Raw genomic sequence first — 26,548 nt, forward strand, 5'->3', positions numbered from 1 at the left:
AGCTCACTGCTGCGTTGTGTTCCAACAAGTTGTGATAAAGGTTGTTGCATTGTGTCATGTCGATTGCCATTGTTTTGTGTTATTGTTCATCGTGATAGCAAGGATTGAGCATTTTGTAAAAGAAATAGTATTATTGACATAATTCCTATTTTCAAATGAAAAGTCTGTGTGGGCAACACTTAGACTTTACTAAAGGAAAGATAAAAAGCCTCTCCAGTAAGGGATACGAGGAGTGATGAGCCACAGTGACATCGGTCTGGGGCACGATGCCCCTCCAACTGCAACCTCTAGCTACCCCCACCCTCCCTCCCTCCCCCTGCCCCCCAGCATGGGAGGCTTGAGTTCTGACAGACCGCTTGGCAACCAGCTGCCAATAAGAACCACCTGTGTGCTGATGCTGTTGAGTTGCCACATACGCATCTTCATCTTTTCATTGCGCAGCGCTTTGGACGTGTGTTTGTGTGTTTGTACATGCATCTGTACACGTGAACCCCTTCACATTCATAAGTAAGTTTGATCCATAATTTAAACACACACACAGGAATATTGATCAGAGGCTTATATAGCGGCTTTGAATGAAATGTCCTGACAACACAAAACCGGTGGAGACAAAGGCTGAACTAAAGGATTCAGATAAGCATACAAACAGAAACAGACGAACCTTCTACAGCAGAATGAGGGAGTGAGCGGGAGGCAGCGCAGAGGCGGGACACTGCAGTTGTAATGTCCTTGTTGTGGATAAATTGTGTGTTGAACATAAGCCACTGGGATGTGAGCTAATTAGCCAAGGTTGAGTGGGACCCTGGAGGGGGCGAAGGAGGGGGGGAGGCTGCCAAGGTCAAACCCGTGAGTGTGCGTGTGCTTCCGATTCCATACAGCGAGTCCCCCAGTGCCACTCTGGATGGCTTTCACTCCATTCGGTCACCTCCCGGCCCGCGACTGTCTTTGCTTGGGCCAAACCCACTTTGCATTCCCATTACCTCACCCGGCCCGCCTTACCCCGCCGGGGAACAAAGGATTTAATCAACAGTCACTTCATAAAAATGCATTCGGACTAAACGGGGATTAAAATGCAGATTGCCTCCCCTGACCCCTTCCCCTACGTATCCCATTTACCTGCCTTTATCCCTCACTTGCCCTTATTTTTTATCTCTGCCTGCCCTCACCTATCTATTTATATTATCGGAATTTATGTCGCACAATGAAATGTTTTTTTTTTTCGTATGTATAGCCATTGCTGACAACGCATGTAAGACATACACGCACCATTTTGTGTGCGTGTGTGTGTGTGTGTGTGTGTGTGTGTGCTCAAAGGCTACTGAGTGAAATATGAACTACTGTGGCTGTGGAGCAATAAATGTCCCTCCTATCTCAGTCTTTATTAGTCTCGCAGTGACTACAGTATGAATATTTTTTGCCTCACCACATATCGAGGACAGGGTCATGTTTGCATAAGGAACTAAATTATGACACTAATAACAATGTCGGCGTGGCGGGAAAAGCCGGGGCAGGAGGTGAAGGTGAGCAGGGGGGGGGGGGGGGGAGTGGAAAGCAGGCAAAGGCTAACGTACACGGAGGCCCAAGGTGAGGGGGAAACACTGGAGGGTGAACAAAACATTTGAAATCAGACGAAAGTGAAGACGTTTGACGGGTCTTTTTTTCTTTGAGTGACGAGAAGAATTCTCATTAAATTTGTCAGTGAGTTGTCCTTCCTTTGAGACTTTGAGCAACAACAAACCCCTTTTCAGACTAAGTGACTCATCGGCGGCGAGTCACGCTGTCTGACTTTGCTTCTGCAATACTTTTGATTAAAGATCCGTAAGGCCTTGAAAACGCAATGTTTTCTCTCTTTTAATATGTCAACCTGAACGTATAGATTTTTTTCCCTCTGAAGTTTAAGCTGTGAAATGAATCATCCTCTGAAAACTTCACTTCCAGACAATTATTATTTTTACATACTTCTGCTGCACTGCATGTCTGAAGGCAATCTAATCCCTTCACCTGACCCTGTCTCCTTCTTTTCTCTGTCTCTGTGCTCTGCTTATTTTATATGATGACAGTAATAAGGATGCGCCATCTATTACCATCTATTCAACTGAGGCTGTTGCAGTACTTTTGCTAACGTTGTTTGGCACACACACACACAGCTGGGCCCCCGGAAGGGGCTCCTCACGGGATGCTGATCCGTCCGGACACACGCGTGTTGCGCCTCACGAAGATGTATATTCCGGTTAGCACGTGATGTCTCAATTATTATTATTATCTGGTGATGTTGCGAGAATCTAGCTGCAGTAGCAGGTAACTTTCAGGAGCGGTCGGGCTCTCTATCTACTGTTGAATGGTGACACGCACAAAGGGCGCCCTGGGCCACAGCGACTAGTCAGATATGGGTTATGGTGAGTAAGAGGCTTGTATCAGCGCGTGTTGAAGCCTCATGACCAGTGTTGTTTGTGTTGGTCGAGCAAAGGGTTCACCTATGACAACGAATGTAGGTTTTGAAACATGTGACATTTCACCCGCATGAATCTAATCCTCTCAACTCTAGTTTTTTCCAATTAAGCTTCCTCCTCTTTACCCATTCAAGTTCCTCCACTGGCCTTGCTTAACTAGATACATGCTTTGGCAAATCATTCTGCCTCCTCTTCACAAGTGATGTGCCTGTATAATTTCGTTTCATTGTGTCTTTCTATACATGTTGGATTGTTCCAAGGCCAAGGCCTCCACAAAGGGCCCGTTGAGCTTGTTGAACTTCCTATTTGTGTTGGACGGGCTGTTTCTGAGCTACATTCTGGATATCTGCATTTTGGCACTTCATTTTACTTGTATCAGTCAAGTTTGACTGTAACAGAAAGGACTCAAGTCATTGTTTGAAAAATATTTGTGATATAATGTTGGATAATGAAGAGCAACATAAACTGAATAGATGGTGACTAATGTTTTGTTGGTGCAAACAAAACAGTTGAGGCCACTGGGCCACGCTCACATGCACTAACATGTACTAAAAACACACCCGGCTGGCTCAGTTATGCAAACAAGCTCCGATAACAACAGACTGAGCGTGATTTATCCATTCAGGTAGACACTACTCCACTATCTTCACAGAGCTAATACTGGTTTACTGCTGTATACAACATGTAAATACAGTCAATTTGAGCTTTTGAGGAGGTTTATATATACAGTATATATATGTTCCTTTTTCACATCTTTTTTATGAACTGAACTATGAAGTGAACTACTGAGATGTATTTATTTCCGTGCATAGTTTGTTCACTTGCAGTTTAAACACTCTAAGATGATGTTAATCACCATCTTCAGATTTGTTTTCTATAATTGTTTCTGCAGCTAGTACAAGACAATAGAATCCATTTAAAGCACTGGTAGTTTATACACAATACAGATTATAATTAAAGGTTTGTGTGATAAAAGCAAATACAAACTGCAATAACACACATTTATAGAGAGATCAGTTATTGATTTGACCTGTTGTGCCGACTGGATGTCTGACCTGAAGGGAGGATATCGAGTGCCTTGAAAAGAGGATGGTTCGCATTTACTTTAATCGGATTAAACAAATCTCACAAACAAATTTGTGGGTTACCGCTAATTTCACTTACCACAATGACAATATTGCCCATTTGATTCCTGGCTCGCACATTTGAATTGGTACTGTACTAACTGCCTCTATTAGTGAATATAACATAGCATGCGTTTGTCTTCATCTTATAACCAGTACACTTTAATTACAACACATCATGAATGATCACAGTTCATCACACTACATCATAAAGTTTAACACAGTTTATGTGGTCAAGACTCAGGACTTTTGCCTCACTCGGCTGTCTTGCATTCAGTTGCTTATGGGGAAAAAATTGGCAGAAATCCATAGAGGACGGCAATTATCATCCATCCCCAGGTTTTAACATTACATTGTGACAGAATGTTAAATAAATGGTGATTGATTTATATTGCATTACATGCCAATGTAATAACTAATATCTAATAACACACAAACTACAATTCTAACACTAAACATTACTACATGTATTATCATTTCTACCACTAGGTGCGCACTTCTACTTAAATCCCTGACAAAGACCACGGCAATAAATAAATACTCTCATTACTCTCCTTGCAGAAGCATACATGGCCAACGAGGTGCACAATTCAACATTAGGCCGTATATTTGACTAAACGTCTAAAAAGATTATTCATCAATTCTCCCTACTGTTTCCGTCTAGAGTCACACGAGCGCTGTGTGCTGTGATAGGCCGCCATGCATCACCGCATCATGTCCCCCAGCCAGATCCTGCTGCCCCTCCGTCCCCCAAGGTCTCTCTGTCTGCTCCCGCTTAGCCAAGGTCAGCCGTGCTGCCACAGCTCCTGCAGCCTTCAGCGGCTAACTGAGCGGGAAATGTGTGTTCTCCCCTTCCACCACCTACGTGTCCCAGTGTCAAGCTGCCACATACAGAGCAGGAGCTGTCGTCGCGCTTTACACTTGGACATAGGGTCGCTCCGGTAGATGTAACTTTGTACAAAAAAAAAAAACATGTTTGCCCAAGGCCATCCAAGAAAGAAAAAAGAGCTTCTGGCCTTAATTGAATTAAGTGGCTTCACACACCAACCGCAGTCTTACACCTGTTAGTGATTATTTACCACAGCAATACATAAAAATATTATCTGCCAACTAATTCCTGTGTTTCAATCTAAGCAAAACAAATGGGAATGTGTGTGAGTGTGTGTGTGTGTGTGTGTGTGTGTGTGTGTGTGTGTGTGTGTGTGTGTGTGTGTGTGTGTGTGTGTGTGTGTGTGTGTGTGTGTGTGTGTACATGTTGCTGTAAAGCGCTCAAAGGATCTTGGCCATCAATAGGCCTTGAAACGGTTGTGATAGAAGTTCTTAAATCCTACAAGTCACAAAGCGGGAGAAAAAAAAATAAGCAAAGAGTATATGACTGTTCCAATTAACAAGGCTACGTACTAAAGGCTTTTAAAACGAAGGCAGCCCACAGTGTGCTGCACAGCATTAAAGCCACAATGGTGAGAGTGTATCGAGGACCTTGGCTTTGATATGAAATCTTGTGGCCTTGCCTTAACCGCCCTCCATGTTAAAAGCTCTTTGTGACAAAGAAATTACTTTATGAACCTCTGAAAGACGCTCCAACCTCCCGGTTGATTTCATTGCTCGACCGTGAAAGAAGTGTGGGTTCTTTTTCAAACGCTGTAGCTCATTGTTTGTTTTATGACCCTGCATTAATTTCCTGGCTTCTCTTTCATTATTTGACCTTTGCTTACTTTTTCTAAAAGAGAAAAACTACTACTAATTGCAGTAAATGACTGAAATCAAAGAAGTAAAACCTAGTGAGCTGGTTGTTTAGCTTTTGACGGGGAGATGTTAATAATTTGTGCAAATTGATTAAATCAAGGGTTTGTGAGTAAATGTTGTGTGTGTGTTTTAGAGACTGCAGTGCGCAGCTTATGAAACAATTCTTAATAAACCTCTTCTGCAACATTTTTCCCGGGCGTGTGGAAATCAGTCCTGCTCACCCTGCTGGGTTGATTGCATGTTAGCGTGTGTTTGTTCGGGTCTGTAAGGATTGGGTTGCTTTAACGTGTACCTGTACAGTGCAACGCGGATGGAAGCAGAAACACCGAAACATGTGTCTCTGCGGCCTTGAGACTGCGGCGCTCCGCTCGGTAAACACAGCTTCCTCCTGTGGCTCTCTGTTTGGACAGGAAACCAGGAAGCTGATCAAACACTGACTCAGAAGGCCACAGCTGCACTGAGCTGGAATGGAGACGCAGGTCTTTCAAAGCACTTTAAATAGGGGGAAACGTCAAAAAAAGAATATGTCACTTATGGTGCACAAATCCATTGGTTCTCAGCCATGCTGAGTTTCTCATTTGTGATTGTGCAATATTTTCCTCAAATAAATGATGCAGTGTAGATAACCGTATCTCAGGCTTGTATTTTGTTAACACGGTGGAGGAAGCCGGTATATAAAACACTGTGTTAAATTTGGTGTTAGCGCCCGACTGCCGGCTTGACACAGATTTATAACCCAGTCTGGGTGACATCATAGTTTAGCAGGGAGCAGGTGAAACCTTAGCTAGATGGATGGATGTTGTGTAAGGGAGCCGGATTGACAGCAAAGGGGGACAAATATAAGAAATTAGAGTGTATGGGGCGGGGGGGGGGGGGCAAGTTATTTGGTGATAATGCTTCCCCCTTGTGACCGTTTATTAAACTGCAGACTTTGCGTCACCAGTAGATGACAGCTTCAGAATTTCACTTCAACAGCCTTGTCAATACTCTGTTTTTTTCCACACTATTAACAGCGGGTTCTGCTCGCTCTCCGTCGTTGGGGATGAATTGGAGAACAGATGAAGAAAGCATGACTTCTATTCCACTGAAATAAAACAATAATGGACACACATTTTAAACTATTATTTATGTCTTATATGCCTGAACAAGATGTTCGTCTGCAATTCACCAGAGAGAGACCTTCATTTCAAATGAAGACACAATGAGCAGACGTTGCTCAGAGAAGTGCCAAGCAGTACAAAAAGTAGGAAAGTTATGTTGTCGCGATGCGCAGGAAAGTGAAAGGTTGGTTTCAATATTCAGATCCTGTTTTTATTGTGCTTTTAGAAAGGGGACACACACAATTGGTCACCATTTGATATAACGTAATCATATCATGAAAATAAAACAAATGATACAGTTTCATTTTATTTTGAGGATGATACAAATAGAAATGGGGTATTGGGGTATTTTGGGGTATTTTTTTGACACTGGGGTTACTCCCCTTTGTTCCCTGTGGGATGCTCCCTGGATGCCTCGTTGGATATCTGCAAAAAAGGAGTGCTGATCTCACTTGACTGCATGTCACCCGCCACCCGCAGAAGGCAGCTGAGGACCATGTCCTTGGCCAGGCCGGCCTCCAGGTTCCCTTCCCGACTCAGCTGCAAAGTGATCTGGTCCAGGCTGGTCAGCACCAGCTCTGAGCCCAGCAGAGGGCAAATGGCGCCATGGTCAGAACCCACGCCTGGGGCCCCTTCCCTGGCCATGTTCTCCATCATGTATTGCTGGTACAAATCCAACAGTTTCTGCTCCAGGTAGTGATTAAGCAGAGAGTTGGAGAAGGGACCCTCGCCGCCCTGGAACAAAAAGCTCCGATCACGAGCGCTCCCCAGTCTCCAGCGGTGTGATCCTCCCCTTGGTGGGAGCAGAAGCCCTCCATTAGATGTCTTTCGTGGGGGAGAATCCTCCACAGCCAGGGGGACATCGCAGGACTGGAGGAAAGGGCCCACGGCCTGGGGGGCGGCGCAGAGCCGGAGCTCTCCATCGTTAGTCGAGAGCGGCAGCACCTGGTCGCCGCCGATGTGGAGGTCGCTGTAATTTTGGCAGATGCTCTGACAGGAGGAGGGAACCAGGAAAGGGGCGTCGCCAACTGAGCGAGCCTGAGCCGGGATCTCTATCTGCGGGGAGATCTGTCTGCCATCCAAGGACTGCAGCGGGGAAATGTACAACTCGGCTGAATCGCTCCTGTTGAGCAAACAACCTGTCAGCTCGGGGGAGTTGTGATGAACGAGTGGCGCGTGTCTGACGGAGGCTGGCACCAGGGTGGCAGCTGCTCTCGGCAGCCCGAAAGTACCCCGGGGAGCTTTCTGAGGAAGGGGGGAATCCAGCTCCTCCAATTCACCACACGTCATGCTGAACAGTCTGGCTTCACAAAGCATGGCTGCAACAAAGAGCACATTGGCAGAGGCTGTTAGGAAGTGATTAAAGGAACACCACATGGCAGCCAGTATTCAACTCGTAGAACTATCTCTTCATTTAACGTTTATTCTTTTGTTGACGTTCATTGCCCCACAAAGTATTTACGGACTCTAGACAGCTTGTTTGTAAAACGGATATAAAAACCATTCACATTAAACAGCACAAAACCAACAACACGATGAAATCACAACAAAACTTGAGATATCATTTATGTGAATGACATCTTTTTAATAAACTTCCCGAAGACATCTTTCCAAAAGAATATTTCCCAAAAGGCACTTTTTCTTATTTAACTCTCAAAAGATGTCACATTCCTCTGAAACAAACATCTTACCTCCTTCGGGCCAGAATCACAGCCTTCGGCACATTAGAGAAACGCACTTCTTGCGAACATTGCATTCTCGATCGAGGCACCCTCGATGTGCAGACCTTTTTTTGCATGAGGGTTGTCTTTATACCACCTGAAGAGGAAGTGGAAATAGAGAGATCATCTCTGTCTTCTCATTTCTGCAAACTTAATGTTGCACCTGGATTAATCAGAGTATTTTACAATTCACCATTTTGCCACTATATGTTTTATTCTCATACAATTGTAACAGACATGGCCAGCTGTCCCTGGTTAGTTGGTTGTAAATTCTATTTACATCCTCACAAAAGGATGCATCTACGTCTGCATTAGTACCACCAACAAGGCAACATACGCTGTAAAAAGCCAGCAGAGAGGTTGTGATTCTTTTTAAGAGAAGCAGGTGTGCAAAGGGAAAAGCCGAAGAAGAAAGTTGGCGTTAATATGATCACAATCAACTGATTCCTGTTTTCGCTTTCCTTCGAGTCACACAAGGCTTGCATCTTTGTGGTCAAACAGCTGCTTCTTGTAGCTCGTAGCTTTACTCGTCCGCCACCAAAAGCAGAAGTGTGACCTGCGGCTCGTTCATGTACCCACAATGCATCAGTTCCTCCTTGAAACCGGGCCTGCTCTTCTGCAGCATTTCATCTTTTTTTGCGTTCATCTGATCCCTCTGTAAATTAGTCGTTGTTTTTAGTTTTGCAACTTTTTGATTAAATCTTATATCTGGTGAAAGTGGTGGAAGCCTTTCAGGCTGCATTCACAGCCACCGATTTTCCCAACATGAAAGTACTTTGTTTGCATGTATGACTCTCTTTCGTTGAGACTTGTATTCAGACTTCCTTTGTTTGCAGCACCTCAGCCACAGACAGGAACGAAACACGAGAGAACATGTTTCATTATTAATCAGGAGCGGAAAGTAATAAGTCCCCATCATATAACTGCAAAGAGTTTATTACAATATCCTGCTCATTCATACAACATAATTATTTATTTTGGTCTTTACAGCCTTTTCATTTAAACCGTGGAAATGTGAACACCTTAACTCACCTGCAATTCAAACTATCATAAATATTCTTTTCTAATATCTCTTTTTTTTAAGAACACGTGGTTTATTAATAGGTGGATTAATCAGCACAAGCAGAGAAACTAGATCCATATTTGTCGATTTGTTGCGTGTTGATATCTTGTGTGAGTCCGGGTATCTGACACACGCCGTAATAGCAGCACAACGTGTCGAGTTACCGACCCGACGTTGCTGAGCAACACCCGATAACAGCGGCGACGTGGGGAGATCAGGACCGACGACAGAGACTCGGGCCTGGTTTTGGGGAGCAGCCGCTTTGCACTTTTCAGCACCCTGGACAGCGACCCGGTCCCGGCGGACGGGCCCCTGTGCCGTTTGTTTTTATGACCCATCGGTCTGCTCCACGGGACGGAGATGGATAGATGCGAAGAAGTTGAGGCCGTAGCCCCGAAAGACTCCACTTAAAGGGGGCGGGGGGGGGGGATGTTCAAGAAGATCAATAACGCGTTCCGTCCCAACCATCACGGGCCCAGAGGGCAGCGCGGCGCAGGAGGGGTCCGGTCGGAGCAGGACTACCACAGCGCCTGCACCGTCAGGCTGGTCCGCAGCACCTCCATGCTCGTGGTGGGAGAGAAAACTCTCGGCTCCACCTTAAAACGGAGCAAGAGCACCGTGAGCATTGAGTCGACCTTGTACTATTGTCACAGACAAGAGGACCGGATATGGCTCCACTCTCAGAATCAGAACTGCCTGGAGTACCTGGAAGCACTCGTGACCCTGAGGCGGCAATACACGAAGAGCGTGAGCGACTTGAAAAGTAACCGGTCCGAGGCCGCGGTGTCCCCGGCGAAGGGGGCCGCGCCCCCGCCGCCTGCGGAGGAGCGACCGGTAAGCTTGACTCGACTACCCTCGGGCACGTGGCGGTGCATGGGGCCACGTCACGCACCGACATTCTGAACGTTTTACTCCCACCGCAGACACCGAGAGCCAAACCCTCCGCGCCGCCGGTGCCCAGCGAGGAGGCCACGTTGCGGTTCTTCGATGCGGTGATCGCGGGCTGCGACGGCGAACCTCTGCGCAAGCCGTATGTGGATGATGGACACGCAGATGTGGACTTCATAGGTGGGTGTAAAAGGCCTCTCTTTGGATGAAATGATGCTGCCGTTGAGGACCTTCGAGCCTCGACGGTAAAGTGGTTCAATCGTTTGTATGGTCCCATGTGCGTTAGTATGTACATTAATAATAATGACCAATAAATCCATAGCATCTGTTAGTATTGCATAATTGTGGGGCTTTGGATTAGATATTTTTGGCATTGGTTTCCGGGTAGAATTTACTACCTGTAATTATTTACTTAAGAACAGTATTGCACTTAACCTGGGTATTTCTATTGTCTACGACCTCTAGGCCTCTACATTTAGGTTTAAACTTAGTTTTGAGGATATCGGTCCCTGAGATGTTCCCTCCTCTCCAGTACAATGGCACTCGACTCAAAACCCCAACAAATTACATTCAACAGCAACAACAGTCTCTGTCAATAACTGCGTTTAAGCTGTGATGTCAGCTGGTTTTAGGGTGTTGGGTGGAAACCAGGAAAGACACATTGCTGAGCACCACGATAGTAAAGTGCTAATAGACAGAAGCAAAGGCAGACGTCTCCAAAGAGGGAACTGATCTATGTCGGTAAAAAGTTCTGCTGGTAAGATAAAACATGTTTTTTTTATTTTGGTGTGAACTGTCCCTTTAAGTACATCGAGAGGGCTCGTTCACTCAGGTACTGAGCTAATGGCCCAGATACACCCGTGCATCCTGCAGTGGATCCTCCACCCCCCTTACAGCTAGTCATACTGGTGATACTGAAGAAGTGCAATTACATCCAAACTGTGTGATGAAATATTCCTACTTGGTTATACTTTTACTTATATTTTTCAAAAGTAGGCAGCCCGGGTTAAAACGATTATCTCTGTGAAGCCTTTATTAGTGCTATTGATTACACCAAAGTTAACCCCGATAAACATCACAATGTGTCTCGTTATTCTCCTTCCACCGCGTGTTTCGACCGGTAAAGTTCAAAGTGTGGTTATAACCAAGACATTCGTAAGGTACTTGTTTATTCATGAACCCCAGGTGGTCGCTGAGTAGTAGTCTCACAGTAACGGCCTCGGCTCGGGTTCTACCCCTCCGTGCTCTTCCCTCCTCAACAGTGGCCTCCAGCTCGGCCGAGCACGACCTCCACTCCAACTGGGTGCTGCGGGTCCCTCGGGTCGCAGGCGACTGCGGGCAGAAAGCGGTTCGCGACCGCCCCAATGAACGCGCCCCGAAGAAGAAAAGCCAGAGCGGATCCACGAGCAGCCGCCTGCGTCTGCAGAGGAACCCGATCCATCTGCCCAAAGTGGTGGAGAGCGCCTTCCAGACGCTGCGCTTCAAGCCCAAATTAAAAAAGCCGTGAAGCTCGATAGGACATTTGGAACCACCAGCTCTGTTGAGTCCCACCCAGTTTGTATGATCTGCTAAAGCTGCGTCCAGACAATCGGCACTATGAAATATTCAAGAGGAATTTTAATAAAGAAATTGCAAAAGAAACAAAAGAAAATCCATCCAGGTGATAAAGTTAATTCCTGGTGTTTCAGAGTGAACATGTTGACTTCTCATAGAAGAATAACCTACCCTCAAGTCCCAGTAAGACAAGGCAAAATATTTCTGCTTTGACAAAATGCCTCCAAACAGGCCTTTCTGCTTTAATTTGTTTCAGATCAAACCTCGATAAATATAACCTTCAATATCTAGTTATTATAAATTAATTCACATTAAATAAGAGAACATTAAATGGATGATTTTTACAGCATGGTTTAATAAAAAATCCTTTTAACGTCTCAAGATCACCAGAACCGTTATAAATTTAATAACATTAAATAGCGGGATGGAATTTGGGTTTAGCGGTTTATGGATCAGACCTGACTGCAGTCTTTCATGCATTATTGAAGCAAGCGGTTAATTGCTACAACGTCCTTCGCGGCGATAAGACTGGCCACAAGGTGAAACTCTGTGATTCAGCTTCGCAAGGTGAGTTCCCTCAAGTTAAGTTTGGGTTATCTGCAGTGATAGAAGTATTCAGAGTAGAAATACTGTAGTCTAAGCAAATATTATAATATTATAAATAAATGTGTATGTAAAATGTAGCTAGGAGTTGAATATACTCCCCATTAAAAAGTACTAAAATTAATTTATATTCCAGCACTGGTAAAATGTCCCTTAAAGCCATATTTTTGAGTACTACTTTGCGACATGCAAATATATATTCTGTTAAAATAATAACACCAATTAACTTGCCATTTTATCTTTCCGTTCTTATTCTAATCCCACTCAAACCATAGTGTACAATGAACATCATATGTCAAATAGATTTTTCCTTTCTTTATTACAAATGTTTCATGTCCAGAACCAGAAAGTACACAAAGCTTATTTCTTCTCTGCTTTGACCTTGGGACTGAAGAAGGAGGACATCGTCTTCATGCCGGTCTTGTCCCCCTTAGCCAGGGATTTCTGAGCCGCAGTCATCTTCTTGGGCGGCTGGAATGAGGGAGAAAGATTAAAATCAATACAATTCTATAACTTTCATTATACATCGTGTACATCGTTTCTATTTGAGAAAATAACATACGTGAATGCAAAAGAAAACGTGCAACAAACAAGAGCTACACTGACAATCACTCAAGGTCCCCGATGAAAGCAAAGAGACGACTATTAGTAATTACAATATCCACAAAGCAACGGCGCTCGGAGCGAATCAATGTTTGGGTCCTTTCAGGCCGACTGCTTCGTGTTCACTCACTTTCCGCGCAAACTCTGCACTGTTGAATTTGGTGTAGTCCTCCTCGGCCTCCACCGGTTTGTCCGTAAGTTTCCGTTTCTGACAAAACAAGGAAGTGAGACAAGCTTTTCATGGACAAAGAGCACCAACGTGTTTTTTTTTTTAACCACAGAAACACACACGGCTACGATCTCGGCTGACATCACGTATAGGGGAGGAAGGGGGGGAGACGGGATCTTACCTTGGAAGGAGGTTCTGTCTCCTTTGGGCTTTTGAGCTCGGGTAACCTGTGGGGGTGAAACGAGAGGAGGAATGCTTGATCACTGCTTTACCGCAGTGTTAACCACCATGTCGCACGCGTGTTTTAAAGTCTGGACCTACTGCAAGTGCGTGAGGAGGTCTTTGCTGAGGTGTTGGCTGAGGTACTCGGATACCAGGCCATGAGCATAGCGTAGGTAGTCCTCTGCAGCACCAAGAAGGGCCGGTAATTAGCATAACATAACATAATCATACTTTAACTTTGGTAAAGGTTTTAGATTTAGAAAATGATATTTTAAGATTACAACTCCTATTAGATGCAAACGGTGCAGTGTTACTGCCATCTATTGGTCTTAAACGGCGTACCGTCACGGTAGTCCGACTCGGACTTCATTGTGATGTATGTTGTGGATTGGACTCGTTCTCCCACAGAGATGTTTCTCGCCTTGAGCACGCTGACTGTCCTCTCCACCTTCACAAACACATTCAACTAAATTATGCAATTCCAACTGTTGAATTCCATATAAAAAGCAGTGGCATTGAAGTCTTCAGAATACCTTTTTCTTCAGCCAGTTCATCGTCCTCTCCTGACTGTATCGGTGGAACCTCTGTGTTCCCACTTCTGGATAAATGGAACGCAGCATTCAAACAATGCAATCAGCATAATACCGGAGCGGTTATTGGCTTAGAAAAATTAAACGTCACCTTTTTCCTCTGTAATGTGGTGTAGAGAGGCCAGAGAACGCGTGCAGCTCAGCAGCCTGGAGCAAGCTGGGAATTCATCATCCATAACGACTTGATCCACAGGCTGGAACTTCCCCTGAGCCGCAAAGGACATCAAAAATAATTAACAGATAAACCAGATATTTGGTTTATTTTAATTTGTGATGAGGTCAAATATTCTGATAAAGCAGTGAATTCATTATCGTGTTAAAGGCCCAACATTTACTTAGTTTGCTATGTGTTTATGTATATTAGATTATGGAGTAATTTAGATTATGGAGTCTTACCACCCTCTGCAGAGAAGTTAGACCACAGCGATCAGCCCAAAAACACAACGGAGACCACAGCTGTCAGATAAATGCAGATTTCAGTATCTTACCTCTTTGCCAGATTTGATCAAATAGGGCAGGATTAGATAGAGAGGATCCATCGGCGTGACAAAGAGAAGTCGCCCATCTGTTTGGAAACATTTAATGTGATTTGTGTGTTTGTGATCATGTCTAGGTGGCTTGAAAGAGAGCAATGTGAAGAGGAAAGAGACCGACCTCTCTGTACAGTCTGGCCAATAAACCAGGAGTGGAAATCTTCTTCAAACGCTTTGACCTCAAACAGCTGTAAATCACCACCACTCAGCATGTACAGAGATGTTGCATCTGCAGGATGGAAAAAAAAGAGGGAACTGCGTTATCTTCAAATGTCTTCGACAAGATACAGAAATGAACTGCTGGAAAAACTTTTTTCATTCTGTTCACAACCTCATGTTGGCCTTCTATCACATTCTGACGTGTTAATAGAGTCCTGTTAGGAATACAACTAAAAAACAATAGTTATGTTTACATTTACTATGTTTACATTTACATTTATGTGACACTCTCCAAAACGTATTGCGGGTACCCTTGAGGTCTAACAAATGCTAAATATTTAACCTTCTGTTATTGGAGACAACTTTAGATATGACATTTTAATGCAGTAGTTGAAGAGAACATTCTGGATCTCAGTCCATTGGAATTTTTCCTAATCTTCTGATAATAAAATAATATATAAATAAAGATTGACCTGTGGCAGGATTCCTTAGTCTCACGAAAGCCGGGTCACTGTCGTGTTTCTGGGTGTCGATGGCAGAGTCTGCGGACACCAGAGCAGATGTGAGGTAAGATGCGCCGCGGAGCGTCACCGTCACATCAGTCTGAGAGCTAAAGTGACGTCATGAGTGAGCGTGCAACAAAGAAACGCTAAATAACTAATGATGACATTTGACTCGTAAGTAACACTTTATTTCCTGAAGCTGGACGCGTGGTGGCCAAATGGCAAACACGTCTACGGTTACCTTTAGGGTAAATTACCTCATTTAAGGGATGACAGTTACCAAGGACTAATGTTTATAACTTTGCTAACGTTAAGTTGCGTAGTTAGCGTTAAATAGCGAGCTAACGCTAGCTTGGTTGCCGCTAGCTCACCTACCTGCAGCAATGACAACTCGACTGCTAGTGTGCGCATTTGGAGTTCGCTTCTTTTTGGTTGCCATGTTGTAGGATTGAGTTTAACTTGGTGAATGTTGAATGTTTAGCGGAGGCTAGTTTCTGCCTGACAACATGAGCTCAGAAAAGGCGCCTCGCGGCGGACGATCTGCGCCCGTCTCACGGGAGAAAACCACACTTTCACTATTACGCCTACAGATCGTTTTTTAAATAGTTTTTTACAACAATCTTCTTTTAACACGCTTTCAAAACCAAATTCACACTTCCTCAATAAAATTAGCTTAGAGGGAGACTAGAAACACAACGTTATATTATTGTATTTCACCCCATTCACCCCTGTTTTTAATGACGTGGAACATTCCGCAGTGACGTCATATCCACATGCAGTCCCGCAATACAGCCGCTAGGGTGCGCTCGAGAACCATGACAGTATTATGGTAACATCGGCGGTGAGCACAAACAAACAGGTTTCCTCCTCGACAGTATCGTGATATTTCATGAATTATGATGATGAAGGTCTCCGGTCTCTGCTGCAGGTTTTTCGGTGACTAGTTGTCCTCTGGCACAGTGACACGCGGCAGATTGGAGCATCCATCTGTCTTCAGTGAGAGGAGGATCTCTCTCTCAGGATATGACACTGTGTGTCCCAGTTGGTTTTCAGTGAGTCACTTGCTTTTTTTGTTTTGTTTGCTTTGTATGTTCATGCTCAAATGACGATGTGAAGGGTGCTTGTGTGTGTTGTCTTCTCCATTGGATGACTGGCCGTGTCATCTTTGTTAAACGGTTTGGGGGTCCCTGTGATATGTTTTATAGCATTTTTGAGCTGTTTATTACCCTCCTACCCTGAGACACCCACTGCACAACACATTAAATCGTTTTTAATCCACTTGATTTGGTTATCAAGGAGTGAGGGGTTTGAGTCCTGGGTGATCGCCTTGCTGGGGACGGTGGAGCAGCGTGATGAAGAAAAACTCTGGAACCTTCGCAAGGTGATGAATGGGTTCATGTTCCCCCAACTAGCTAGAATTAACTTTCATCTTTCTTTCTGCCATTTCACTTCAATGTGTCTTGTATCACTTTTTCTTTCACCCGTTTTAATATCTGGCCCTGCAGGCCGACATGCCCAGATTTGATCAACACGTGATCTAGTCCAAACCCTTTGGACGTCGTCTCCTCCTTAAAATCTGCTGGATTTATGTGGCTGGACCGTGGCAAAGAGAGCGTGGGTGAGATATTGTCTGTGAATTACTAGTTTTATGGGTCCCGAGGGTACCGTACGCAACTGTCTGTGCGGCTAACCAGAATATTCCATGAAAGCTTTCTTTCTTTTTGGGCTACTTGACGGGAACGGCTATGTTTCTGACTGCCAGGGAGAACAACAGCGGCCTTTCTGATACGCTGGACCGCAGACATCCCCAGAGAGCCCAGTCCTCTGTCACCAGCATGCAGCCTAGAACAAAGCGCTAAATTTAGGCCCCGATATGGCTTCGTAGACCCAGACCCTTAAACCTCTCCATCCTCTCCCAAACCCAAATCCTCATACATTAAACATCCAACAAAAAGAAGACACATCTGTTTGTCCGTCTCGCCCTGAAGCTCTGCTACATACACAGCTCTTCCCTACGAAATTCCCATTTCAGCTGGATATTTCTTGTTGGAAATAAGATGATTCCAATAAACTTCTCTGTGGAGGTAGGAGTTTATTGCAGCCAGCAGGCGGCAGGCGGCCGGTTACACTCTACTGAGCGCATTGAACAGCGCCACGGTCCTTTCTATCTCTGTGGCCTCATTTGTGGTGGGACCAAATCGGGGTGACTGGTCACAGCTTACATATCGACTCAGCCTTCGAGCTGTAACGGCACCACCATGTGCTGTAGTGTTTTTCTTGGATCTTCTTCGTCATCTTCAGGTTTGACAGGGTAAAACGAGCTGATTGTAAGAGCAAACGTACGCTTCCTTCAACTGCCACGGCTGCCGAGGGGAGCAGGTTATAAATAGAAAGACAACGTGATGCATTTTCTGTATAGATTCAGTCACAGGCTTCATGTGCAGCTGTTCAGGCCACATTTTAAATTCCCCCGCGGATGAGCATTAGCTCAGGGAGGTAATGCACACATTAACGCTAGACAAGAACACACAAAAAAACAGATGTGGAGAGAATTCCGCTTAACAGCGGAAGCCCCTGAGTCATCATCTGGGATTCCCTTCCTCTCGCTTCCAAATATGGGTGGGATTGCGAGAGAGGAGGCAGAATGTGGAGACTCAGTGTGGAACCCCCTTGTGATGTCAGAGCTGTGGAACAGTGAGCCTCATGCTGACTGGAAATTCACGGGAAGGAATGTCGGGAATGCAAGAATCACCAAAATGCTATTCCTGCGTGTGTGTTTGTAAAGTCTGGGTTTTAGCACACATGCCGCACACACACACGCGCACACACACGTTGTTCTTCGTCCAGTCCTCTCATCGGGGAGCTATTCCTTCCCGTATTGTTCCTCCTTACTCCGTGACATGGTGACTCGTTGTTCCCAGCATCCGTTGCTCTGTGGGAGGCCTCTGATTTAATGTGGTGATTCCCCTCTCCCTAAACGCAACGGCTTGAAGATAATCTGTATGTTTGGTGTGACAATGTGATAAAAATACATAGATTTGTCTTAAAAGACGTTACTATGCAACAGTTCAACTTCATTTCTTCATGAGAAATCGTCACCTTTCTGTTTTTTACAGCAGTTTTCAGTCGGGAGCACGATACCAAGAACTCTGTTTTGTAAAACATTTTACTGAAAGGAGCAAATACATTTCTCAATTGGGCTGTCACGGCTTTTTAGTGGCATCTGTTTTTGAGCAACTCAAAGTTTATTAATCATGGAGCTGGAATTTGCAGAGAAGTTATCGGCTGTGATATCTACAATACAGTTGCCTTATTTGTAGCCCCCCATGCTGCGTGTATCCTCAGTCTAGGCTTCTATCAACCCATGATCCCTGCTCGTCTCCTCTTTCCCTCTCTTTACTCTGTCTCACCGAGCAGACGTCCCACAATACACCATGCCCAACCCTAATTATTGTTTACTAGGATCAATCTCTCGCTCGCTGCCTCCCTCTCGCTCGCTGTACCAGGGACCAGGAATTATTCTGTAATTACATCTGCCGACTGCAGGTCTGCCGCAGACGGCTCCGCCAGTCTCTCTGCTCCGGGAGAAATTAGAGACTGCTCCGCACATGTCCAGGGCTGTAATTAGAATGAGCGCTGTGAATGAAATGTGTTTATTTGTTTATTCATGTGACCTCATAATTCCAGGCCCCTTTCTCTACGTCTCTACTGTTGAAGGTCGGGTCGCGTCGGGGGGGGGATTTGCACCAGAACCAGATGAGACAATGCAGCTGTGCTGGCTTTCCTCTCAAGCAGCAGCGTATGTATTGGTGTCCAAATTAAAAGTTTGACTCAAAAACGTATTTGAGGAAATACTCCCGGGTTTCTTTTTGGAAACTTGGTTGAGTCAGTTAGCTAGCTTAAAGACACGCTACAGTGGTGCTACTGTTTAAGTTTAATGAATAGTTTGACATTTGTGCTGAGGTTTAATTGATGGATACCATTCTCGTGATTGCACGCTAAATATGACGTTGATGCCAGCAGCCGCACAGCTTTTACACAAAGGCTAACAAAAACCTCAATGTCATCTAATTAACACGTTGACTCTTTATGACAACGGCCTATTTAAACTAAATAACCTGGACATAATAGGGTGAATTTTGTTACATAGCCAGACTGTTTCTACTTGTTATGTTAACCACCTGCCGGCTCCGGCTAAATGGCCCCGTAAAGCTGTGAGAGCCGTGCAGCCTGTATGTCAAACTCTTTCCTCAAGCCTTCCCAACATAATTGCGTTTTCAGTACCTCATTGTTGATGTTGTTGATGTTTCTTCATTGAGTCCACTGGTGCTACGTTCGAAGATCACTGAATATCTCAGACAAAGCGAAGATTTCCTCTTCTGCCCTGATAGGGGCTGCGGTTTTAAACTCAGACTCACAAAGGGGACCCGGAGGTGAGGAGGGGCCATTTCTCACCCAGATTTATGGGCTCCGCAATCAGGCGGTCGACCACTCGGGCCATTAAAAGATTATCTGGATCTTTCACAGGCACGCTGGGATAAATTGGGAGCAAAGTCATTATATTCATGCCAAATAAATCCACAGGTTGGAGGGTGACACGCTGTCTATGTGTGTCACAGGTACACACACGTGTGCATGCGTGTGTATGTTAAAGCACAGCTGCGGCACATCTGTGGTCATTTTACATTCCCCCTTAAGGCAAATAAAATCTCCAGTGTTTAGCGACATTCTCAGCTTTGAAGGACACGTTTGAGTCAGATACCAAACTGCTGTCATTATGCATTGTGCATCATCTCTTATCGAGGATGTTAAGTGGTATAACCACGAGGTTTGGGGTGTTTAGGTGCGGCTTTTTATTTGGGTGATCTTCAAACTTTGTCAGCCCCGTCACACTCCATAACCTGAGAGTCATCACTGAGGGGGAAAAGCAGATGTTGGACGACAGCGGAGGACGGACAGGAATGCAAACAGATGAAGGCGTTTGTGCAGTGACAGGTACTGGATGGCTGAGAGCTCGGCGTGTGTAGCCTTTAACTTACCTCACAAGATGGATCGAGCCGGGCCGCTTCATGAAATAACTAGTAAGTCTTTTAGCGAAATTGTTCCAATGAAGGATCTGTCCTTTATGTCAGAACTGTCATTTTTCCACTCAACCAAAACGACTCTCGTCAATTTTTCATGTGCTCACCTTAGAACGGCAAAGAATTTCCTCATCTGATGCAGCTCAATAAACGCATTTTATACACAATCATTCTTAAGTGATGCATGAAATGGTGTATGTCAGCAAATATTTATATGGGGTCACGAATGACGGTTAGCCCACTGACTTCATTATTCGTGACCGGAAGGAACAAAATGTTATTCACGGGAAATACAGCTGAACTGCTACCATCATCTCAGAGTGTGAACGAGAATTACGGCTATAAGCTCATCTGACTGGACAACAAACCAGACACTTTCATCTCAACAGTAAAGCAGGTAATTACTCTGCAGGCTGGACTCCGTCTTACAGTCTGCACTTTGTCCTTGGCTTTTCGGGGATAGGAGCCGTGGCATGTACTGGCCCGAGCGTAATGTAATCAAAAAAAGGCAAGGCCTCGAATCTGGTTGTGTGATGTCATCACAATGAGACACTTGTGTGATATCATAATTATGAGGTAATGGCGGGAGGGGTGTGTAGGTTTACGACTTTGGCACACGCTCAGTTTACCGTCAGCCGACTGCAACGGGGTACTAATGAGAATGGATGGCCCGCCTCGAGCTCTCCATGTGTGCCTCTGTGTGCGCGCGACACACACACACACACACAGAGTGCACATGTTCATGCTTTGATAAATTGATGGTTATTGGCAGAAAGGGGTAGATGCAAAAGCAGCCACACGCCAGAGGAGGACACACGAGGAAAGCATGCACGTTTTGAAGCCAACAGGTTCTACTTGAATCTGATTCAGTTTTACCGCTGACACATAGTCTACTTTTTTTTTTTTTTTTACACTGTCTCATGAAGGAAAGATTCAGACAACCCAAAGCACCTCATCAGATGAGTATCATTGTGATCAGAATGAACAAAAGGATGACCAAAGGTCGGGCGTGTTTCCAGATTTACTTTTTGCGACCCAAGCGGCTGCAACTCCTCGCACATAATCCATCAGCTTTTTCTTGAGCTTTAATGTGTTTGTTGTCTTGATTTCTGGTTGCTGATGATAAATTCTACGACTCTTGAACTCGTTACTCAATCTGAACGAGAGAATAAGCCGAGTCAATAAATTGTGAATCCAAATTGTTTAGCGGGAAGCAGCACATTACAGTTCAAACACACATAACCTTATTTTCCTCCTGTATATTGTCATTTCTATTGACTCATAAGGCATCTAATCTATGCCCGTCCGTCTGTCCTGAAAGGGGGATCCTTACTCAGTTGCTATTCTTTAGGTTCTCTACTGTAACCAGGTTCCTGGGGATAAAAAGCAACTTTTAAGTTTCAAAGTACAAAGTACATTTTTAGCTCAAGTTAACTCCCGCCCGAGTCACAAGGAACATCGCCTTCTGCAGCGTGAGCATTTGCCGAGTGTGTTAAAGGGGAGCCTGAAGGAGCTACACCTGATTTTCAACCTAAACAGGCTTTAGGTGTACTGAGGGCAACCAGATAATTCTATTGCTCTTAATTATCTTTGGAGAGTTCATCCTTATCCGAAATTATTGGTTGAAGGACGGAGGGCGTTGTATTTTGTGAAGGAAATGATGCCCCTGACGACTCTCTCCCAGCGGGAGGCAAGGATCTTTATTTCCTGGGTTGCGCCGTAGCCAGCGGATATCTGGGCCGAGAACTCCTCTTCTGTGTGCCGCTCAGTAGAAGCAGTCTGATAAGCAACTTTAGATACCAGAGTGGACTTGCACTAGCAGATTCTTTGAAGAAATAAACAGATTGTTGTTAGACTGTAGCTGTCTTCCCGTATTACCATTACGTCCGCCCTTTTTGAACTCCACACGGACTACTTGCAGTCAAACAAAGACTCCACAAAGTGATTGGTCACTACAGAAGATCAGTCTGTTAATTTCTCAACATTACATGTATTTTGGCCTCTTTATTAAAAGATCCATTTGTCTTTTTCTATAATGATTTTCATTCAAACTCATTCTATGAATGCATATGGAGAAAGTGTTGGCAACAACTGTACAATCAGGCGGCTACATGGAGCCTATCAAAACAATCTTTATGATCAAATCAATAATGCCGTACAAAAATCTAATTCCGGGTCTCGTTCAATTATTTCAAGAGCTGAGGGTTTTCCAAAAACGAATCCTGTTTTTTAGACAAAGTAAATGATTAATTGCATTTAAGTCTATAAAATCTGACTAATTGACTACTAAATTTGCCATAGCTCCATGTGCAGCGGTGACCTGCTGTTTCATTGTCAATTACAGTGAGTTAGAGGTGAAAGTGTGACCTCATCGAACGATCACATGTGCCAAAGTCACCCTGCAGAAATGACATCATGGATAATGATGTCATCCCAGGATTCCAGACCCTCTCCCATTCCTGTTTAAATGCTTTTAGGCTTGGCTGCACTCTCACACACACACACACACACACACTCACACACACACACTAAAGTGTGTGCCTGTTTACATGCTTCTGCACACACACACATAGAGAACACTCCGGGAGTCTTACCCAGGACTGAGTCGTGATATAAACAAGACAAGCACACAACAGATGCGATAAGGATGTCATTCGACCTCGCAACAAAAAAAGCATGTCTCCAGAAGTAAAAATGTCTAATATTAAACTTGTGAACCTTCAGTTTTATGACAGAATCCAGGCCGCTGCTTCTTGTCATGAAAAGAAAGGCTGCCTCTCTAGCCTACCTTGAAATTACCCAAAATATAGTATTGTTAACTACTCTGTTAATTTTCTGCATACAAGGAAAATATAACTGTCAGTTACACAGGACCTGAAAAGAGCCATGTGTGTTTAGAAAGAATATTTCAACAGAGCCAGGTGTCTTTTCTGAACATGTATGTGTGGAGTCTAAATATTTCATTTATGAAATGATCTGGATCTGTGTAGACATTTCTTCACGGTTTGTTAAAACGGTTATGCTTCTGTGCATTCGTTTAGTTGAAAAAGAGTCGTGTGGTATTCCGACGGCAGTGGTGGATTGCCATTAAAACCTAACTTGCTTCCCTCTCTCCCTCTCAAACCCATACTACACAGGCTCCCCCAAGGGCTGTGTGCCCAGCGCCTGACCTTAGTAAATACGTGGCTAATTTGAAGCATGTGGCGGCAAATTGGAAACACTGAGCTTTTAAAACTATGGACTTTTCTTTTGCACATGCTAATTCCTCCCAGGAGATCCCATCAGATGAAATGACCCAAAGCATGTCAATGTTGGGGTGACATTTAGGCCCACGGGGTGGAAGGAGGGAGGGGGGGCTCGAAGTAGTAGAGGAGCGAGAGGGTGCGTTTAAAAGGGGCACATTCATTTAAGGCATCCGTCACTAAAAACAACACTATCACCCTGCTCCCTCTTTTACCATCTCTTCATCTGCCACACGGCCACACGCACGAGCACACGCACACACGTCCCATGCGCGGGTGGAAATTCTTTGCGCTCTACCTTCTGTTCGAGGGAGCGCTCCATGCTCCGGGCAGGACAACAGGTGCAAGCAAGGCAGGAGTGCACATGTGCTTGTGCTTAGGGAAGGCTTGCAGAATTGCTCCCTAGAGCATTACCGAACACAAGCTTCTCCAAAATGTAAATAATGTCTCACATATTATTTGTTTATATTTAAAACACGGTTGTCTCAAGGGAATGTACTTTTTCCATAAAGATGAGGGCTCCAGTGTTTCGACAACCTAGAGGACCCCCCCCCCTTGCTCCTGCCTTGTGTCCAAAGGCAAGCCTGCTCGTTGTTCTAAATTTAGCGGTGGTCCCCTCTGGAGGCTGCGGCAGGTGGAGGTGACGGGGGCCCTGGCCTGTACTCTCAGGACAGATGGGTGAACCCCATGACCAAAGCCCCGGACCTCACAATCTAGTTATAGAACTGATAATGATACCCCGACCTCGGCGAACACACACACACACACACACACACACACCTCTAAAAATGAGCCTGATGTTGCCTCAAACTCATGGTTATAATCTTCCTCATCCCATGTTACAATCCCGGGCTGAAAAACAACACGACATCACTGGCAGACTCCAAAACCATTTATCAAAACTCCTCAGCACCACCACATGAAAACCTCCAACCATGCCTCAATATTTTGAGACTTGCAACATGTAATTTGAAACTAGCTTTTGTAAGCGTGCAGTCACCGAAGCTCACTATTGTCCCCTCCGTACAAAGAGAAGGAAAATAAAAACACACTAAAATGCTGCGATCTTTCCGCCCGTTACTCTGTTCAGAAAGTTGCTGATCCCCATGTTGCTGGCCCATTGAGCAGGATGACATCATCGGCTCAGACCGTGCCAACTGTGCTCAATAAAGCCGAGGCGTGTTTGGTGGGAGAGTGCCTCCGCTGCACTGAGACTCGTACGGAAGACGTGAGTGAGATGATATTTGTTCTAAATTAGTCATGGCAAAAATTGGAGGGAAGGGCTTGTCACCAGGATTCACTGGTTGTAGAGAATCCGAATCATTACAACAGTATTATTTCCCGTCTCCTGTGGGAGTCACCGTGTGTGTAGCCGAGCTCAGAGAGGTAAACCGATCCTTGGTGATGGATTCTATTGTATAACGGTGGGTTCTAATTAAAAATAAAATAAAGCGCGTATTTGGTTTGATGATAGATAAGTTCTTAATTTGAGACCGTTCTACAAAAGACAGGATCTTTTTCAAATTATGATTGCAGTCCATTCAACAGATTTCCTGCTGCTTGTCTTGCACGTACTGGCATTGTACATTTCCAAAGTATATTAGCCTTGTAGGATAAACATGAAGTTACAGCCAGCTGGAGGTTAGCACAGCTCAGCATAAAGAGAAAGTATAGGCGCAAACAGCTGGCTCTGTCCAAAGGTAACTATTACCTAATTAACTTGTTTAAGTGCAAATGAGAAGGTGTGGTTTCAGGTGGGTCGTGTGCAGGACTATATTTATTGGCAGTAAGTCCAAGCTGTTTCCGCTCTTTGTGCTCAGCTAAACTAACTGGCTGCTTGCTGTGGACTCAAATGTGCCTCACGAACAAAGGTGTCGATCCTCCCGACTAACTCTCAGCAAGAAGATGAATCATTTCTTTAAAAGCCTTTTGTGTATCCGAATTTCACATCATACAGTGAAGTGTTAAATATATCAGTGTTAAATACAGACAATAGAGCCAAACGGGTTCAGACCGTCTGCGGCACTCCGCCGCGCACTAGTTTTAAACCTAATAACAGTCTACATCTGGGCGGTTTGGTGTTATGGCAGCAGCGATGTTGTGTAATTAAACCGACTTGCCCCCTCAAAGTCTTTGCCACACCTCCACTCCTCCGCCTCTGCCCTCACATCACACCACGGCTCCTCCAAAGACCAGCTCGTCTCTCTCTTTGTCTTTCCTGGGGCCTTCCCTTCCTTGTGATCGCCGCCGTGCTCTCTGCGAGTGTACTTGTGCTAGCACAGCAGTTTGGCGGATGGTCTGGGCATAGCGGGTGTGTGTCAAACAGCACCTTCCACTCAAGAAGAGAGAAACAGAGGGGTGGCTGCAGGAGGAGGAGGAGGAGGAGGAGGAGGAGGAGGGGGCGCACACACACGCAAACACGCTCACACGCACACAGCACAAGCACACGTACGCTGCATGGTGATGTCATCTAAAATGACATCATCCCGTGGAGGGGAGCCAAGGGACCTGATGGGTTAGCATCCTCCAGTGAGTTAAAGGGAGAGATGAAGGAGGAGGAGGAGGAGGAGGTGGAGACAGTCAGAGGGGGGACTGGATAACGTGAGGGAGGCGATGACTGTGATCAGAATTTCCACCATTTCTTTTTTACGCCACTCGCCTCTTGCTTGCGCGGACTTCACAGGAGCGCACGCCTCTCTTTTAGGGATTCCATTTGCAGGTGTTACCCTCCTGAGGGAGGGATGCGTGAGTGCAGCTAAAGTGCAGTTAGAGTGCAAGTGAATCAATACCAGTGAGCGAATACCCGACACATACTCATAAACACATTGAGCACACAGCCATATTATCTACCGGGTACCACACACACAGAGAGCACATGTATGAACATATGTCCCGTGCACTGCGACATGTTCACACGTGGGGGAAATGAACGCACGCTCTCGCGCGTTGGCTTCCCATCCAAACACCTGTGTCTCTGCGTGTTTCCCATTGTTGTCCACTTGGCTGTGCTGTGCTCCACACTGTGCTCCCAGCATGCCGGCCATCTGAAACCAGACACCTATGGACCAGTATGCTGCTGGAGTGAAACGCCTCTTCCATCTCTGGAGCCTCTGCTGATGCTGAGGACATTCCACTTGGTCCATAGTGATGCGTTATTCATTAAAAAATATATATATGTAAAAAAAACTCTACTTATT

At 45.1% G+C, this 26,548-nt stretch overlaps 3 protein-coding genes across 3 annotated transcripts; 1 reads left to right on the forward strand and 2 right to left on the reverse strand.

Moving 5' to 3' along the window:
* Positions 1–6,609: 6,609 nt before the first annotated feature.
* Positions 6,610–8,284, reverse strand: LOC120834479 (TLR adapter interacting with SLC15A4 on the lysosome). Its single transcript, XM_040202498.2, has 2 exons — positions 8,112–8,284; positions 6,610–7,739 (listed from the first exon to the last, which is right to left on the reverse strand). Exon 2 carries the CDS (start codon positions 7,735–7,737, stop codon positions 6,796–6,798), a length of 942 nt encoding a protein of 313 aa, XP_040058432.2. The 5' UTR covers positions 7,738–7,739; positions 8,112–8,284; the 3' UTR covers positions 6,610–6,795.
* Positions 8,285–9,252: 968 nt separating this feature from the next.
* Positions 9,253–11,948, forward strand: c9h13orf42 (chromosome 9 C13orf42 homolog). The gene is made up of 3 exons (XM_040202402.2): positions 9,253–10,038; positions 10,128–10,272; positions 11,355–11,948. The coding sequence occupies exons 1-3, from the start codon at positions 9,634–9,636 to the stop codon at positions 11,597–11,599; spliced, it is 795 nt and encodes a 264-aa protein (XP_040058336.2). The 5' UTR covers positions 9,253–9,633; the 3' UTR covers positions 11,600–11,948.
* A 601-nt stretch (positions 11,949–12,549) lies between these two features.
* On the reverse strand, positions 12,550–15,787 carry rnaseh2b (ribonuclease H2, subunit B). Its single transcript, XM_040202401.2, has 11 exons — positions 15,404–15,787; positions 14,999–15,067; positions 14,488–14,595; positions 14,322–14,398; positions 13,925–14,039; positions 13,777–13,841; positions 13,586–13,691; positions 13,343–13,424; positions 13,203–13,248; positions 12,983–13,060; positions 12,550–12,720 (listed from the first exon to the last, which is right to left on the reverse strand). The coding sequence occupies exons 1-11, from the start codon at positions 15,465–15,467 to the stop codon at positions 12,610–12,612; spliced, it is 921 nt and encodes a 306-aa protein (XP_040058335.2). The 5' UTR covers positions 15,468–15,787; the 3' UTR covers positions 12,550–12,609.
* Between the last annotated feature and the right edge of the window lie 10,761 nt (positions 15,788–26,548).

The sequence above is a fragment of the Gasterosteus aculeatus genome, chromosome 16, assembly GCF_964276395.1.
Source record: "Gasterosteus aculeatus chromosome 16, fGasAcu3.hap1.1, whole genome shotgun sequence".
Classification (NCBI taxonomy): domain Eukaryota; kingdom Metazoa; phylum Chordata; class Actinopteri; order Perciformes; family Gasterosteidae; genus Gasterosteus; species Gasterosteus aculeatus.

Bases quoted from the DNA above. Each gene is read 5' to 3' on its own strand.
- c9h13orf42 (XM_040202402.2), top strand. From the start codon at position 9,634: ATGTTCAAGAAGATCAATAACGCGTTCCGTCCCAACCATCACGGGCCC. The intron at 10,039-10,127 runs GTAAGCTTGACT...CTCCCACCGCAG, and splicing joins CGCCTGCGGAGGAGCGACCG to ACACCGAGAGCCAAACCCTC. The intron at 10,273-11,354 runs GTGGGTGTAAAA...CCTCCTCAACAG, and splicing joins CGCAGATGTGGACTTCATAG to TGGCCTCCAGCTCGGCCGAG.
- LOC120834479 (XM_040202498.2), bottom strand. From the start codon at position 7,737: ATGCTTTGTGAAGCCAGACTGTTCAGCATGACGTGTGGTGAATTGGAG.
- rnaseh2b (XM_040202401.2), bottom strand. From the start codon at position 15,467: ATGGCAACCAAAAAGAAGCGAACTCCAAATGCGCACACTAGCAGTCGA. The intron at 13,249-13,342 runs GTAGGTCCAGAC...TCACCCCCACAG, and splicing joins GACCTCCTCACGCACTTGCA to GTTACCCGAGCTCAAAAGCC. The intron at 13,061-13,202 runs GTAAGATCCCGT...TTGTTTTGTCAG, and splicing joins AGACAGAACCTCCTTCCAAG to AAACGGAAACTTACGGACAA.